The sequence below is a fragment of the Eretmochelys imbricata genome, chromosome 2, assembly GCF_965152235.1.
Source record: "Eretmochelys imbricata isolate rEreImb1 chromosome 2, rEreImb1.hap1, whole genome shotgun sequence".
Lineage (NCBI taxonomy): Eukaryota > Metazoa > Chordata > Testudines > Cheloniidae > Eretmochelys > Eretmochelys imbricata.
In genome coordinates, this window is record NC_135573.1 from 225478345 (window position 1) to 225494145 (window position 15801).

A 15801-nucleotide genomic window follows, 5' to 3' on the forward strand; every position below is an offset into this window, starting at 1 on the left:
CCATAATTAAACATTACTGAAAGTCAGACTGGAATTCTACTTGGAAAAATACAAGATTTTCATAAACAAAGAGAGATACAGCACAGCACTCAAAATCATTTTCACTTGGGACATGTTTTGCAACTCACATTAACACTCCTTAGTAGATATAACCGTGCAGTGTGTTTATGAACTATACATGATGAAATATAATATCTTTAACAGAGATGGCCTGAATTGAAACCCAGAAACTTTGGGATTCACAAGCATCAGAGTTAAGGCCCATCTTAAAGTTTTAGAGAGGTACAATTTCCAGAGCAAGGCTTTATCAGCTTAACAGCAATTTATGCTAATAAGGCCTTTAGAGCAGAAAAATCAAAGTCAAAAAGCAAAACAGCTGCCAAAAAACCAGAAAATCCACCAATTTAAAAATATACCTATATGGAACACAACACCAGATGCATTTGCTTTCAACTGAAAATCCTCTTTACAGAAGAAGAGCCCAGAGTCTTATAAGGTGCTGAGCATGTGGAGAAGCTGGGCACCCTCATTTCCTTGTCAAGTCAATGGGAGTTGCAGGCACTGAGCATCACTCCAGAGGGTTCTGCACCTTGCAGGTTCAGGATCTAGGAGCAGAAGAGACACTGGCCATGGCCGAGGAATGTTTACTGGCAAACTCAGATCATTCAGAATAAGGCCTGGGGATGGACCTCCACCCAGTGTTTCCTTTGCTTTAGTGACCCAGACTAAGCAGGTAACAGCATGCATAGCAGAAACAAATATTACAATTATCTGTACCAGGACAATGAAAATGACCATAAAGCATAGATCCACTCTAAAAATAACTGTGTAGGAATGGCCCCATGGAGTTCATGTGTTTTATGATGCCATATAAAATGTGCTCTAGTTGAATGTAAGACCACATATTTTCTAACTCCCTGCTCTGCAAACTTAGTCTGGGGTCTAAACACGCTAACAACGGAAATAAAAATCCTGGGAGGGCACCATTTGCCCTGTGGAATATTTATTACTAGTGCTAATACATGGAGAAGGAAAGATCCCAGCTTGACTCTCACAGATCCCAGCTTGTGTTTACAGGGCAAGGAATCAGAAACAATATTTTTTTCATTTTTAAACTGCGAACGGAGCAAATTTGTTATGGAGTTAATGAGTCACAAATACACAATAAACTCCACAGTGCCGCTAACAGGGTCACTTTTCAGACTGGAACCACATTTCAAACACGAAAGGATTTGAAGCGATCAGAAACACAGTGAGCCAGAAATGTGTCTGTACTGAGAATATTACACTTCAGCGTCAGGCCAGGATTTTCAGGTGTGACTAGTAATTTTCAGTGTGCAACCTGAGAAACTTTGATTTTTCAGAGGGTGTGCGCTAGCACTTTATGAAATATCAGGGTCCTTTAATGTGTCTCAAATTACGGGCTTATAATCACTTAATCTTTGAAAAATCTTAGCTTACATATCTACTTATGAAGCTTTCGGATGACTAGGGACTTCATTTTAGGGGGATGGAAACTTCTCTTCAAAGGGAGCTAGAAACCAACTTGGGTCTAAAAAACAATTAAATAGGGGAGAGATCTTGAAGTCAAGGGCTGGAAAGGTGAAATCCTTATCTGTAAATAAATAAGATACAGCCTGAAAAGCCCAACAACCACTGCTTAAAAAAAAATTCCCATTAACATCGTCTTTGAAAAGACACATTTGTTTTCATTAATATATACATAAGACATCCAGAATGAGGACTCTTTCCCCATGTGGTTACAATCTGCTTCCCAAAGAGGCATGTTGACAGCCTGTTTATAATACAGCAAACAGTGTTTTTATATTCTGTAAAATTGTTCAAGGTTTATTCAATACATTTGAAATCTGGAGGACATTCCGCTCCAGAACAGAATGATGCTAAAGCAGTTTTCACTTTAGGCTTGTTCTACTTGATGACAACGCCCCTTAAAATACAATATTCAAGTTTTAAACCACAATGTTTGAATTACAAGTGGTATTTTTAAATAAATCATAAAATGGAAAAATCTGATGAGATTCATAATTTACCAAAATCCACTGAATGGAATGAAAATGCACTGAAGATGATCAGGGAAAAGATCCCAACCTCTGAGATTTAGCCCAGGCCATTGCAATAGGACTGAGAACTATTAGTTGAATTTTTTTTTATTAAATCTCTGATTTTTACTTTGAGATTAAAGGGTAATTTGACACTAATGCTGCATTTGAAGTTCATAAGCAGATGGGTTTTATTTATGCACAGTGGAAAACAAAGAACGTTGTAACAAGACTTAGTTTGTCAAATACTGTTTTCAGAGATCACATCCCAAAATACATGCAAAGTTTTGTAGTCTATTTTCTACTCATCTTCCTGCTCTAACTAGCGCATCATATTCTTCAGAGTGTGCCATCCTGTAATGGGAACTGCACTCCACAAAAAGCACTCCATTGTCTTTAGTAGGGCAATGCACGGTGGAATGGGTCTACCTATATGGTTCTTATTGCAGGATCAGGACATAGGAATAGCTCATCAAATCAGTAAAGACGTTCAAAACCCCTTTGGTCTGAATAAGCAGGAGGAGGAGTGGATGTGCAAGAAGGTCTCTGTAAAAATTATTTTTGATCAATAGCATGTCATTACAGCATTAGCAGCAGTCAATATTTTCCAGGAGTAAATTCAAAGAAGAGATTGGTCAGAAATACATTAAAAAGTAAGACTTAAAAATATTGTGGACCCAATTCTCTATGGTCTTCAACCTTATACAATCTGATTTGGGACTATATTACACCCACTTTGCTCAGGTGTTAATAATTAAACATGGGCCAAAGCAGCAGAGAATCAGGCCTTCAATTTCTAAGGTTTGAGCCAGAATAAACGTTTGGGTTTTGAAACACATTTTGTTTTCTTTAAGAAGCGTGTGTTACAACAGGAATGTCAATTTCAATAGCAGAGAGCCGAGATCGTGCAGAATAGGGCTGGGAGGCATAGCTGTGCATGCTGGAGGCATGGGAATAGAGAGGCTGCCAGAATGGGGACGGTAAGGTTTTGCATGCACAATACCAGATAAATAACAGAACTGAAGTGAAAAACAGGCCTCCTGCACTGGCAATGGTAATATACACTGAAATATCAAAGGTAAAAACTGGCTCATATTTTTTGTTCAGGTAGTTGTTATAAAAAATTACCCAGATTGATGGTGTGAGACAAATGGCACATGCAAGTAGAAACAACAGACCAGCCACAAGGTGGCAGCCTGGACTATTTACAAGACATTTAGCAAGTTTGATGTTTGGTACATTTGACACAAAGGCCGTGTTACACATGCCGATCAAACAGAGCAGCAGAGCGGAGACAGCAGTTAGCATACTACAGGGGATCGCAAATTGGAGAACCCGTAAATCCAGCTGATCGACTGCTGTGTACCACTCTGTGTCATATATCACACAGTCTCTGCTTCCATCAAAGCGCGCACACTTAATCCAGAGTCCAGTATAAACTGTCAGATTCTTTTCATTTTTGTTGAATGTGTGCAGTCTCATCAGTCTCCAGTTAGGAAGTAAAACTGCAGCAAAAAGTCCGGCTACCGAGGCTGTTCCACTGAGGAAGGCCAGTACTGTCGCTGCATGAACATCCCGGCAGCCCATGTTGGCCCACAGAAAACACTCCCTGTGATGAAAAGAGACGGGTTCAGAAGGGAAGAGTCTTAAAAGGAACATTTTAACATAGCAGAAAAGCAAATCTCAGGACCCGCTTCTCCACAGCCATGCACCATGTGGAATCGTTTACACTAGTGTAAAATGAGTGCAAAGCAGGTGTAAAACACTGCCATTTGGATTCAGTAGCTTTTTACACACACTTTGCACAGGCCTAAGCATTGACACAAAGAGCAAGAAAATGGAGATTCAGCCTTTGATAAGTTACTGTCAGTAACTGTCAAGCTTTAAGGACAAACGATTAACATTCCTTTCTTAAAACTCACTTCCTCTGCGTCTGAGTGCTAACCCTCTGAATAAACAAACAAACAAACAAGAACTCCGTAAATCAGACAACTCTTCTGCTTCTATGTGCCAGGTCTGGTGGAGAGCTGTGTTGCCAAACGGTGATAACCCTTTCCTTCTGAATATCATCATTATCCCCCTCCCTATCAGGGTTTGTCATCTGATTTTAGCGTGTAAACTCCTAGGGACGGGGTGTAGGGTAACATTTTCAGCAGTGCTTTAGAATCACATTTGCAAAAAGTGACCAGGCAATTTGGGGTCCTCAGTTTTTGGGTGCTTAATCTGAGACACCTTAAGGATACCTGATATCCAGAAAGTGCTAAGCACCTACCTTTTAAGGTGTTTCAAGTTTGGCACCCAAAAAACAGTAGACACTTGAAAATGTAGGCCTGCCTCACTGAAAATCAATAGGACTTAGACTCCTAAGTCACTTACGCACTTTTGAAAATGTTGCACTATGCACACTTATACAGTGCTACATAACTATAAATACCTTACATAGCATCAACTATAATCTAAAGTTACCTTTTTTAAAAAGTGAGGTTTTGAACACCACACACACACACGATACAATTACTTGTTACCTTCCTACCAAATATTTGAGGCAGACACAAACACATTAACCAGATGCAAAAAAAAGTGAGTCTTTTGTCTGTGGTATTTTTGTTTTATAGTAAAGTACAAAAAAAGCAATTAGAGTTGCTTGTTAAAAAGTTATAAATGTCAATTCTCTCTGTACTGAACTCTCAGCACACAGGGTCCTAGAGCCCGGGACTGAGCCCAGAAGTTTACACAGCACCAAAACAGTCCCGCAGCCCAAGCCCCGTGAGTCCGAGTCAGCTGGCAAAGGCCAGTCACAGGTGTCTAGTTGCTGTGTAAACATACCCTCACTTACCATAAAGGCAACATTTATATACTGCACACCTAGCTGAGGGTAGGCCACACCCTCCTCGTCTTACTCAGAGGAGCACTCTGATGGGAGTTAACAGGACTATCCCATGAGTAAAACAGCCCAAAGGTGCCCCTTTTTCTGTACCACAGTTTACTTAACATATGCCTCCATCTAAATGTTTAGAGCCACATCAATGCATATAAGACGCCAAGAAATAATAGATAAATTTACACCTCTAAATTTGGGAGGTAATTTTAGCTTTAATACGAGATCAAATGTTGTGTCTTGCGGCTTAAACACTAAAGCAAAAACAGACACAAGCTCGAGAATGGCATATCTGTCAGGCAGCTGTGATAAGACACAAGTCCCCTGGTGGAAGGGCATTCTCAGCAGTGGGACCACTGGCTACGGATCTCCCTGCCAGAAGAGATCAGAACAAGTTCAAGATTTATCACTTTCAGAGGTCAACTGCTAACCCACTTTGTCCACAGATCCCTTTGCGATAACAGAAACTGTAAAAGCAGTTAAGGGTCTTAGGAAGCAGGGAAAGAAAACATATGAGGACAGAGAGGTCAGGTCACCTCTCAGCATCCTCAGAGACCCTTAGATCCTCAGGTATCTAGTTTTTCCATAGAATACTGGTAGATGTAATTATGCCAGTTCTATGTAATTATGTGCGCAGTTCTAGTGAGGGCTGGGACAGCATGGGTAACTCTGTCTGCTGTACCTGATACGTGGACAGAGGACATCAGTCTCCAGTCTGTTTTTGGCTGCCTTTAGGCTGTACTACAAGGTCTATTTATATTGGCTGGCCTATTACTGTTTTTTGAGTGCCTCCTCTTTTTTCTTCTTTTGCACACCAGCTATCCCTTTCTACCCAACCGTACCTACTTCCTACAGCAGTGGGGCCTTAGATCAGCTTAGACACTCGCGGCTGGCCTGATTCAGGCTTGGGCTGTTTCATTGTTGTGTAGACTTCTGGGCTCAGTCTGGTGCCTGGGCTCTTGGACCCTGCGAGGTGGGAGTTCAGTAGAGAGAATTGACATATTTTGTGGTATGGTTTCCCTGGTGGTTATTGGATTTGTCTCCAGACTTGCTTTAATATTGTATGGTTGTGTATTTGGGCTGGTTTTCTTTTAGACTCATTTTATATTGTAGTTCTGCATGGTGTTTACATGCTTCCTGTGTGAACTTTAAATATTTGTATTTGATAAGTGCATATCCAAATCCAGAGGAACTCAGAGACAAGGAACAAAGGGAGAGAGGATATATCTGGTCCTATTGTGAGCTCATGAAGGAGTAACAGAGACTTTATCGGGTTTATTTGGATAGCTGGGTACATTTTTCTAATCGCAAAAGAGCTGGCATTGTGAGGGAATGGTATAGCCATACCGTCCAGCACAATACAGTACTCCTTCTCTCCTCTCCAGATTCATAAACCATCTCTTCAGCCAATCCACTATGTTTAAATGAAGAGAGAGGATTTGCTATGCTGTCAACGCTTAGGATTAGTGGAAATGCAGATGATAAACAGGATACCAGTGCTATAACATGAAGCACTTAATTATGAAATTGTGTTTTAACATCATCTTCCTGGTGTGCAAGAATTAGGAATATACAAATTATATCAAGGTTCCTGAGAAATGTTTTGAGAACTAGCTCACAACCTCTTTGAAGGATACATGCTTCACATGCCACTTTAGTACAAATTGCAGCTACTTGTGGACACCACAGAGAACACACCTGTAGTAAACAACCTCTTATACATTCATGTTTCTAGCCGTATGCTAATGATGATGTTAAAGGAAACAGTGGCACAGTAGTTATTTCCAAATCTGTTGTGGCCATGATGACACAACACACAAACAGGAAAGGTTCTGTAAGGACCTGTTTTGCCTGTAAACCAGCATTCAGATACTATGGTGATGGATGCTATATGCTATGGGGATGCACTCTAGGAAAAGCCATCAGCTAGACTAGATAGATGCCAAGGGTGACAAATTCTGATGTAGCTACAAAATACCTTTCCTATTGTTATTGCAGGTGGTGGAAAAAGGGAACAGGAGGAGTTTGGCAGCTGAAGGAGGGGCTAGATAGGGAATAGGTTCAGAAACGTGGGATAGTATGGCATCAGAGGTAACTAACTGGCTGCCCATGTCATCATGGGAGTGGTGTAGGGAGAGAAGTACTTGTAAACTCTCTCCCAATTACCCCACGACTATCCACTCATATGTCCTTCAGGCCTCCCTGCCTAATCCTCATTGTAAAACCTTCTCTACAAAGGAGTTGATCCAGCTCCCACTGAAATCCATGGAAAACTTCGACTCACTTCAATGGGAGCTGGGACAGGCCCTTAGAGATTAACACAGGGAGCAGCTTCACCTGGGCCAGGACCTAGCACTGCTTAGTTTGACACATAATGGAGTCTGAGGCTCTCCAAATCCCAGAGAACAGAGAGCGTTGAGCAGTATCCTCATTGTCCATTGCAGCAGAAAAGACAAAGACTGACCTGTCTTTCGGATGAGATGTAAAACTGAGGACCTGAGCATTTGTTGTAATTTAGGCTCCCCCACCACCATTCACATGTGCAAGGTTGTTAGCTAAAATATGCTGACCAATTTTTCAATTTAGGTAACTACACTTTAGCTTCTTGTGATTTCAGCTGAATCCAGTACCTTCCCTCCCACCTTCCTGTTCTAAGTGGTAGTGTTGCTATGCACTGCTAAACATGAGCTTTGGGCTCCATGGAGCTATACAAGTTCTCCTTATTAAATGGGCACTGAGCGTCAACCATCCTCTCCATCTCTATGAGTGGTCCCTCCTGTACTGTGTGCAGAAGCTGAAACTTGCCATTCTGTTCTTCAGAGTTTTATCCTGCATTCCTCAAAACAGTATCTGAGCATCTGTCAGCAATGCAATGAGCAACATGACTAGCATCTGTCACGTGCTACAGCTCTGCAGTTAGGGAAGAGGTCTCCAGGATTGTCAATCTGCAACTTGTCATGAACGCTACACCACTTATTCAAAAGCCTTAACACAGAAAAAAAAAAAAATCTAGAATAAAAATGATTTTATTCTTCACGTGATCAAATATTCAGGCAGGACAAAGACTAGTGACAACTCTAGAGACTTTACTGTCACCGAGTGACCTACCCAGACTTTCCCGAACTGCATTACTCAGCATCTTCTGGTTCTCCAGTGATAGGGAAGTGAAATGGGAAGAAAGATGGTCTTGTGTTTAGAACAGGTGCAGAAATCGAGGTACCTGGGTTCTCAGACTGGCTCTAGCATCAATATGCACATCATTACACAAATAATGGCAGGGAAAGCAGTGTATATATTGTATAGAGCCGGGGTCTCAAACTCCTGGCCTGTGGGCCATCTGCGGCCTGAGAACCTCCCCAATGTGACCCGTGGGGCTCCAGCAATTCTGGGGCTGGGTCTCCCCCTTGGCCCTGCCTGCCGCCCGCGAGTGCTCCCCCCCGCACTTCCCCCGGGTGATTTACAATGGCCTGGGGCCCCTCCCACCACTGGCAGCACAGTGGAGCTGAGCGGCTTCTGCCTGCTCGCTTCCCGTGTCTGCCAGCCCCACCCTGTGGCCCCGGGGCGGGACTGTGCCTCTGTGTCCTGCCTCCGCCCTGAGCACCCCTGCAATGGGAAGCTGCGGGGGTGGTGCCTGGGGGCAGCAGCGTGCGGAAGTACCCCAGGCTGCCCCGCCTTGAAGACCCAGGTAAGCGTCGCCCCCCCCGAACCATTCCCTGAACCCCCACCCCATACCTCCCCCAACCCCCAAACTCCCTCCCAGATCCTGCACGCCCTCCCTCCACAACCGCTCCCGCCCCCAAACTCCCTCCCAGAGCCTACACCCCAGCCCTCCGCACTTCCTCCCAGAGCCTGCACCCCGACCCCTTGCCCCAGCCCAGAGCCTACACCCAAACTCTAGCCCAGAGCCTACACCCCTCAACCCCTCCTGCACCCCCTCCCGCCCCCAAACTCCCTCCCAGAGCCTGCACCCCTCCTGAAACCCCACCCCAGTCCAGAGCCTGCACCCAGCATCCAAACTCCCTCCCAGAGCCTGCAGACCTCCTTCCCCACCCCCAGCCAAACTCCCTCCCAGAGCCCAACCTCTCACCCCTTCTGCATCCAAACTCCCTCCCAGAGCCTGTATCCTGAACCCCAATCCCCTACCCCAGACCTCCTCCCCGAGCCTTAGGCAGGTGGGGGGGAGGAGTTTGAGGGGGTGGAGTTTGGGGAGGGGGGTCCTGGGCGGCATGAGTGACATTATTGGCCCGCTGGGAGGATTTGCGGACTGGCACTGGCCCTAAGGTAAACTGAGTTTGAGATCCCTGGTGTAGAGGTTGAGTCTTTTTCCTCTTCATGGAGGTAAGGTCAAACCACTCTGAGATAAGGAAATAGCACTTTTCTTTCGCTGGTTACTAAAGACTTCACTTCTCTCCTCCACTTTGTGGGGTCAGGCAGTTATCTCTAATCACACAGACAGTGGCAGTTTGCCCTAGGCAGCAAATATGGCTAGGCAGGATGTGGCTTCAATTGCTAATATTGCTCAGAGGTGAGCTGCTTGCATAAGGACAGATAATACATACTCACCAAAAGGTGTATTCAAATAAGGAGAAACCCTGGCAACTCTTGGGAGCAGAAAATACGTACTCTTGAATCTAGGAAAGAGAACATTATGAGGAAAATGTCAATTGCATGTTTTCTTTCATGTAATTCCAGGTGCAGCATTAATACAGAAATTCTGAAATGGCTGCAAGCAGGGAAGAGCCAACCATTCTCCAACACACGGCTTAGAGTGCAAACCACTTTTCTGGGGTTTGCCTTTATTGTTAACTTAAATAAAATAACAGAACATAACATTCAGCCTAAGCTTTCTCCATTCCTAGAGTTTTTCCCTACAGGACCACCTATGCCTCTGCCCCTCTATCTCTTTGTGCCAAGGCTATTTAATCCCCTTCCTGACATCAGGGTGCCTCAGCAGAAGAGGCCTCTGTTGCTGGGGAAGTTCCCAGATGCTGTCACAGAGATATTCAGACCCCTGAGTCTACATTCCTAGTGATAAATACCATTTAAAGTTGTTATTTCAGCTTTTGGTTACCAATTTGAATTTAACCAGTCGGGGTGAGAGTCATTGAGGACAACAGAAATCTTAAAGAAGACACACAACTTTGTCATACTTGTGGGGATTTCTCCCTCCTCCAAACCAATGGAATTTCTCTGGGTGAAAGGGCATAAACGAAGTAGGAAGAGGAAGGAGAACTGATTTTTTAGGAGAGCAGGTAGAATGTATTGGCTAGCGGGTAAGTGCAACTACTGTCCTCAACTCTGGAGGTTCTCCAACTTTTTCATTCCACAGACTACAACGGAAGAGAAAGATCCTCTCACGGACTTTCCTTACCCCCATCCTCAGTGCCCTGTTCCCCCAATTTCTTGGTTCTCAAAAGAGCTCTGCTGATCAGTGCTTAGAACCACTGCTCTATTGGATAGAATGTCAGACCTGCAAGTAGAACGAGGAGGACTTGTGGCACCGTAGAGACTAACAAATTTATTTGAGCGTAAGCTCTCGTGTACTAAATAAAATTGTTAGTCTCTACGGTGCCACAAGTACTCCTCGTTCTTTCTGCTGACACAGACTAACACGGCTCCCACTCTGAGACCTGCAAGTGTTTGTGACTATGTCACCTTAGTAGCTGAGTCTAAAGGGGATGTTTATTTATTTATTTTTGCAGATATAAACTGTGCCTATTAAGCAGCCCCTAGGCAGATGCACAACAGCTTACTGTAAGAACTTGGGCAATCTCCTTCAACAAAACCAAAGAAACCCCTTCCTTGCCACCCATGCAGAATCCAACAGACCTCACTCACATACAGGAAAATAAAGATTCCCTCTATTAAAATGTCTGGGTAAGCCGAGAGACCTAGCAGTGTTCTGTTATGGTCCCCAAAGTTAAGTATTGTTGAACTAAAAGAGAAAGTGAATTTCAGAGGCTAAGGCCCTCTACTATGAACTTGCTTTCATCATGCTCCAAGAGACTCAGAAATCCAGAGACTATCAGCTCCAGTTTCCCATTTGATTTCAAGTGCCACGTTAAAAACACACACAAACCCCCCCCCAAACCAACAAACACGCACACACGAGGAGAGAAACAAATACTAAGGGTATGTATGACCCAAACTATAAAGGGACACGTAGATCAAAATCACCATGTTCCAGAGAAAAGTACCAGAAGCCAGTGCAACCTATGGAAACCATCTATTAAACCCCATGAAAGAAAAAAAACCTCTGAGCAGGTGGGTAGTTGTATCTGTACTCGCTCGAGTTTCTAAGTAATCTTCAAGCATCACTCTAAGTAGAGCAGTGATCCAATCTGGAGGTGACAAAGGCATGTATAGGTAGCTATAATGGAGTCCGCACCAATAAAAAGCTCATAATAGTGACACTTACATAGTGCTTTGAAAGCGTACATGATTCGCTGTCAGTGGATGAACTACGTCAAACATACAACAGTCCCTTACTCCAGTATTGGCTTAGCCTGTGGGCACAAGTGGGTACAATACTACTAACAGTTACAGAACATTCAGCTTTACCCTAAATGGTAGAGACTTCTCTTCCAGGAGTTTAAGATCTTGAGTTCTAGCCTCACTAGCCAATATGTGAGCTAGGCAGCACCTGTGCTCAACAATGAGGAACAACTGTGGGACTTGAACAGCTGTGCACCCCAGCTGTTCAAGAACTAGTTTTAAATTGTGAGGAAGAGGAACATGAAATGTACTAGCTAGTGTGTACGCATAGTACTGCATCCTATCAGACAGGATGGCAGACCTGCTATACTGTGGGATCAAAGGCATCCTTTATGTCTGACACACAGAAGTCATAAGCCTTAATACCACTACATAGAACAGAGATTTTCTCTTAGCTCATATTTTAAGGATATTTTGGAGCAGAACATCCTCAGTAGAGCTGATTAAACAATGGATAAAATTATTCAGAGCTTATATTTACTGAAGAAAGCATTAATCGGAACATTATTTGGTAAGCTCTCAAGGTGGGTGAATGTTTAAAATAAAAATAAAAAAATGTATTTAATGTATAATAGCATTTTTATCAGATACATTATTCAATGAATCTATAACCCACTCTAGTCCCAAGTCCTAGCTCCGTATTCATTCACCCAGGAAGTCTGCACGTTCTTTAGAGGATAGAATAAATTCTGCCTATGCAACCACAGAATTGCTAAAAGAGGAAAAGATACAACTACACAGCCCCAATTTTTGCAAAAGCCTATAAACAAATCACATCTAAAGAAGAGTAATATAACGCAGATCACAGATTTATAGACAGAGGCCGCCAATTAGTGAGTTACAGGAATAATCTACAACAACATTTTCAAAAGATTGTGTCAAGTGTAATTATTATGCTAATTGATCCAAAAATTGCATTGAGCTATGGTTAAAAATACAGCAAGCACACTAATTCACTAACCCAGAGACCTTTCCGTGAATGCTAGAATATATTATAGTGGTGATATTTAACAATCACAGATATAATCTCAGGTTTCAGAGTAGCAGCTGTGTTAGTCTGTATTCGCAAAAAGAAAAGGAGTATTTGTGGCACCTTAGAGACTAACAAATTTATTTGAGCGTAAGCTTTCGTGAGCTACAGCTCACTTCATTGGATGCATTCAGTGGCTATTTGAGCATAAGCTTTTGTGAGCTACAGCTCACTGAATGCATCCGATGAAGTGAGCTGTAGCTTACGAAAGCTTATAAATTTGTTAGTCTCTAAGGTGCCACAAGTACTCCTTTTCTTTTTGAGATATAATCTCATTTACCAAAACAATTTATGCTACAAACTAAAAGTCAACAAGAGTAGGAAACCTAGAATCTTGCAATATGGCAGTACCGAGAGCCCAGGCTAAAGTCGAGCATATTTCAGAGTATACAAACAGCAAAAGCAAGTGCCTCTTGTGACTAATGAAAAGATGAAGGAACTGTTGTTAAACAGCCTACGACCAACCCCTACAAATGGCAGCACTGCGTGGGTTAGAATGTGAATCAGGACATAATCATCATCAAAACAACTTCAGTCTGATTATTAACCCCTTCCCCCCCCCCCACCGCATTTTTATTACGTTTGAACATGAACACCCAGTAATACGGAAAGAGCCCAGTTCTGTCAGGAAATCTAGGCAACTAAGCTCTCATTTCATGCTATAAAGGTATAAATAAAAAGGGATCATCACTACAATTCTGCTTCTCTACCACCTGCAGATATGCAATCCTGGTTTTTCATTAGCTATAAACACTGAAATCCACCCGATCCTGAATAGAAAAGGCTTAAAAGCATTATAGGTAAACGCCTGAAAAGCGACAACATTGCTAATCACACGTACCCGCTTACTACGCACGCAACTCGTTATTTGCAAACACTAAGGAGCGGCTGGTGTACCGGTTTTTCCTTTTTCTCAGCCTTTCAGGAAGTCGTGGCCTTCCCCAGAAATGCTCAAAGGCTTCTGGGATTGTAGTCCTACTTCTCCCCGATGTAGAATTTATCCCAGTTTCCAAGACTACAACTCCCAGGATTCCCTCTTGGAACTATTTCCTATCCCACATCCTTCACAATCTGCTCTGACAGCCTATTCCTGCTATGCCACTGTGGTGTAATGTGATCAAGCCCTGCAGTCAATCACCATCTTTTGCTAATAGGTAAGGACAATAACAGACAGACAGACACAGACACAAAATACACGGAGATAAAATGGAACACATTTGTAAGCAAAAGTTATACAAATAACTGTAAGCACTTCTCAGAGTTCTTTTTCAGTATCACCAACCCCCAACATAAAAAATCATGAGTTAGGACTCCCAAAATTATGAGATTGGCTTAAAACTCATTAAATGTAAAAAATAATACATTTTGGGTTGTTTTTTTAAATTTTCCTTGTGCCTGAGGTCCACAAGGCCAAGTTTTCAAGCATTCCACCAGAACTACAATTAGGCTAGAATATTTTTTTTTTTAAGTAAAAGAAAGAAAAGCTGAGATTCTCATATAATCCCATAACTCCAGAAACCAGTGCTTAAAAAAAACCCAAAACCAAAACAGAAAACACCATACCCACAACAAATATCGCAAAACTCACAGTAAAATCATGCGAATTGTCGGCACCGCTTTTCCCCAATAAGTTTACAGTAGTTTGTCTTCCAGGAATTGTATAATAATAAATAATACCAAGCTCTTTTCATCACTAGATTTCAAAGCATTTTACAAAGTAGAGAGTATCATTGTCCTGATTTTATAAATGGAGAAACTGAGGCATAGCAAACTGAAGTTACTTGCTCAAGGTCATCCAGGAGGCAAATGGCTTTTTATGGAATAGGTCCAATAAGGGCTCCCTTGGTCATTTGTAGTCTACCTAAATTTGCATGGGGCAGATTCAGTAAGTCTAAAACATCACTACATGCTGGAAATCTGATGGGAGAAGAAATGCAGGAGGAAGTGAGCAAGGTGGTGCCTTGGTCTCATTGAGCTTGCCTTGTGTAGACTGAAAATCTGTTTATCTCTCCATGTTTCAGAGAGAAGGGAAGTTTATTTTTTCAGGTGAATACAAACACCAAGGCTTTCTTGTATCTGTATTTAGCATTAGGGAATAAAAGAAGAAACAAGGGAAGGTTAAACTGTTAGATTGTTTCCAAATTCCTCTGAAACATGAGACAAGAATTGCATTGGGGTGGATTAAGAAGGCCTGGATCCTCTAATACATTGGCCTGCTATGTCTCAGGCCGATCTACATTTAAAATTCAGGTCAACATAGTTATGTTGCTCATGGATTTGAAAGATACACTGAGCAATGTAGCTATGCTATATTAACTTCCAGTGTAGATGCAACTAGATCAATAGAAGAATGCTTCCATCAACTTGGCTGCCATTGCTTGGAGAGGTGGCATTCCTACACTGACAGAAAACCCCTTCAGTCACCCTAGGCTGCCTTTACACCACAAGTTATGTCAGTATGGCTACAGCACTGTAGCTTTGCCAGGATAGCCCCTGTAGCACAGACATTCCTTCAGCATCCCCTCTCCTGAACATGCTATCACAAGGTCTCCTCCCTTCTTTGGTTTCCCCCTTCTTCATGCTGAAAAGAAAAATGATGGGCTGACCACACTTCTAGGGGAAGCCACCACTTCCCATGCCACCTGGCTGGAGAGGCTGGTAAGAGTTTTTAGACACCTGAACTGAGAAATGATTTACAGCTTCTGCTTAAACTTCTTATGTAGCACTTTAACTTTAAAGGAATCCAGTTGCCTGTAAAAGTAACACCCAAACTAGCATCAAGATGAAGGGATACCAAAAATGCCATAAGATCTTTATTTGAAAATGTCAATTAAAACCCAGAGAAAATAAATTTTTACCCTTCCTTAGTGGGTTCAATAAAACAATGGATGTTCTTGTATTAACCTTCACTTACACTGAGAGATTCCCATAAATGCTGCCATTAGTTGAATTAGAAGGGTGGTTAAATGTCCAATTTTTAATTATGCTCCTTGCAGCACCTTCCTCCTCAGTGATTAAACGACAAGTGGTTGGATTTGGATTAAAGGTCTCAGTCACATCCCACTGTACATCACACATAAGGTCTAAATGGCTAACCAGAATATGGCTTTGAGCAGTCATCATTCACACCCTTGTGTCCAGCCCAGTCAGTGACATCTGAACAAGCTCCCTGGTCCGCTTGTAAAACAATATTCTGCACCCTGCAGTGAAGTAAGTGCGACAGCGAGTCTGTCCTGCATAGTGTCCAGCTCCCATTGAAAACATTGATTTAGCCAAGTAATGAGGAAATGCAATTGGTGTCAAGTATTAAAAGTTCATCAGTATAAAAGATAAAAGAA

General features: G+C 42.5%; 1 protein-coding gene across 3 annotated transcripts; it reads right to left on the reverse strand.

Moving 5' to 3' along the window:
- Positions 1–13414, reverse strand: CLDN12 (claudin 12). Of its 3 annotated transcripts, XM_077808135.1 has the most exons (4): positions 13305–13394; positions 9502–9569; positions 8047–8080; positions 1–3669 (listed from the first exon to the last, which is right to left on the reverse strand). In XM_077808135.1, the coding sequence occupies exon 4, from the start codon at positions 3645–3647 to the stop codon at positions 2910–2912; it is 738 nt and encodes a 245-aa protein (XP_077664261.1). In that variant the 5' UTR covers positions 3648–3669; positions 8047–8080; positions 9502–9569; positions 13305–13394; the 3' UTR covers positions 1–2909. The 3 variants fall into 3 exon arrangements, with proteins under 3 accessions (XP_077664261.1, XP_077664259.1, XP_077664260.1); XM_077808133.1 differs by lacking the exon at positions 8047–8080 and having other exon boundaries at positions 13361–13414; XM_077808134.1 differs by lacking the exon at positions 8047–8080.
- Positions 13415–15801: the final 2387 nt, after the last annotated feature.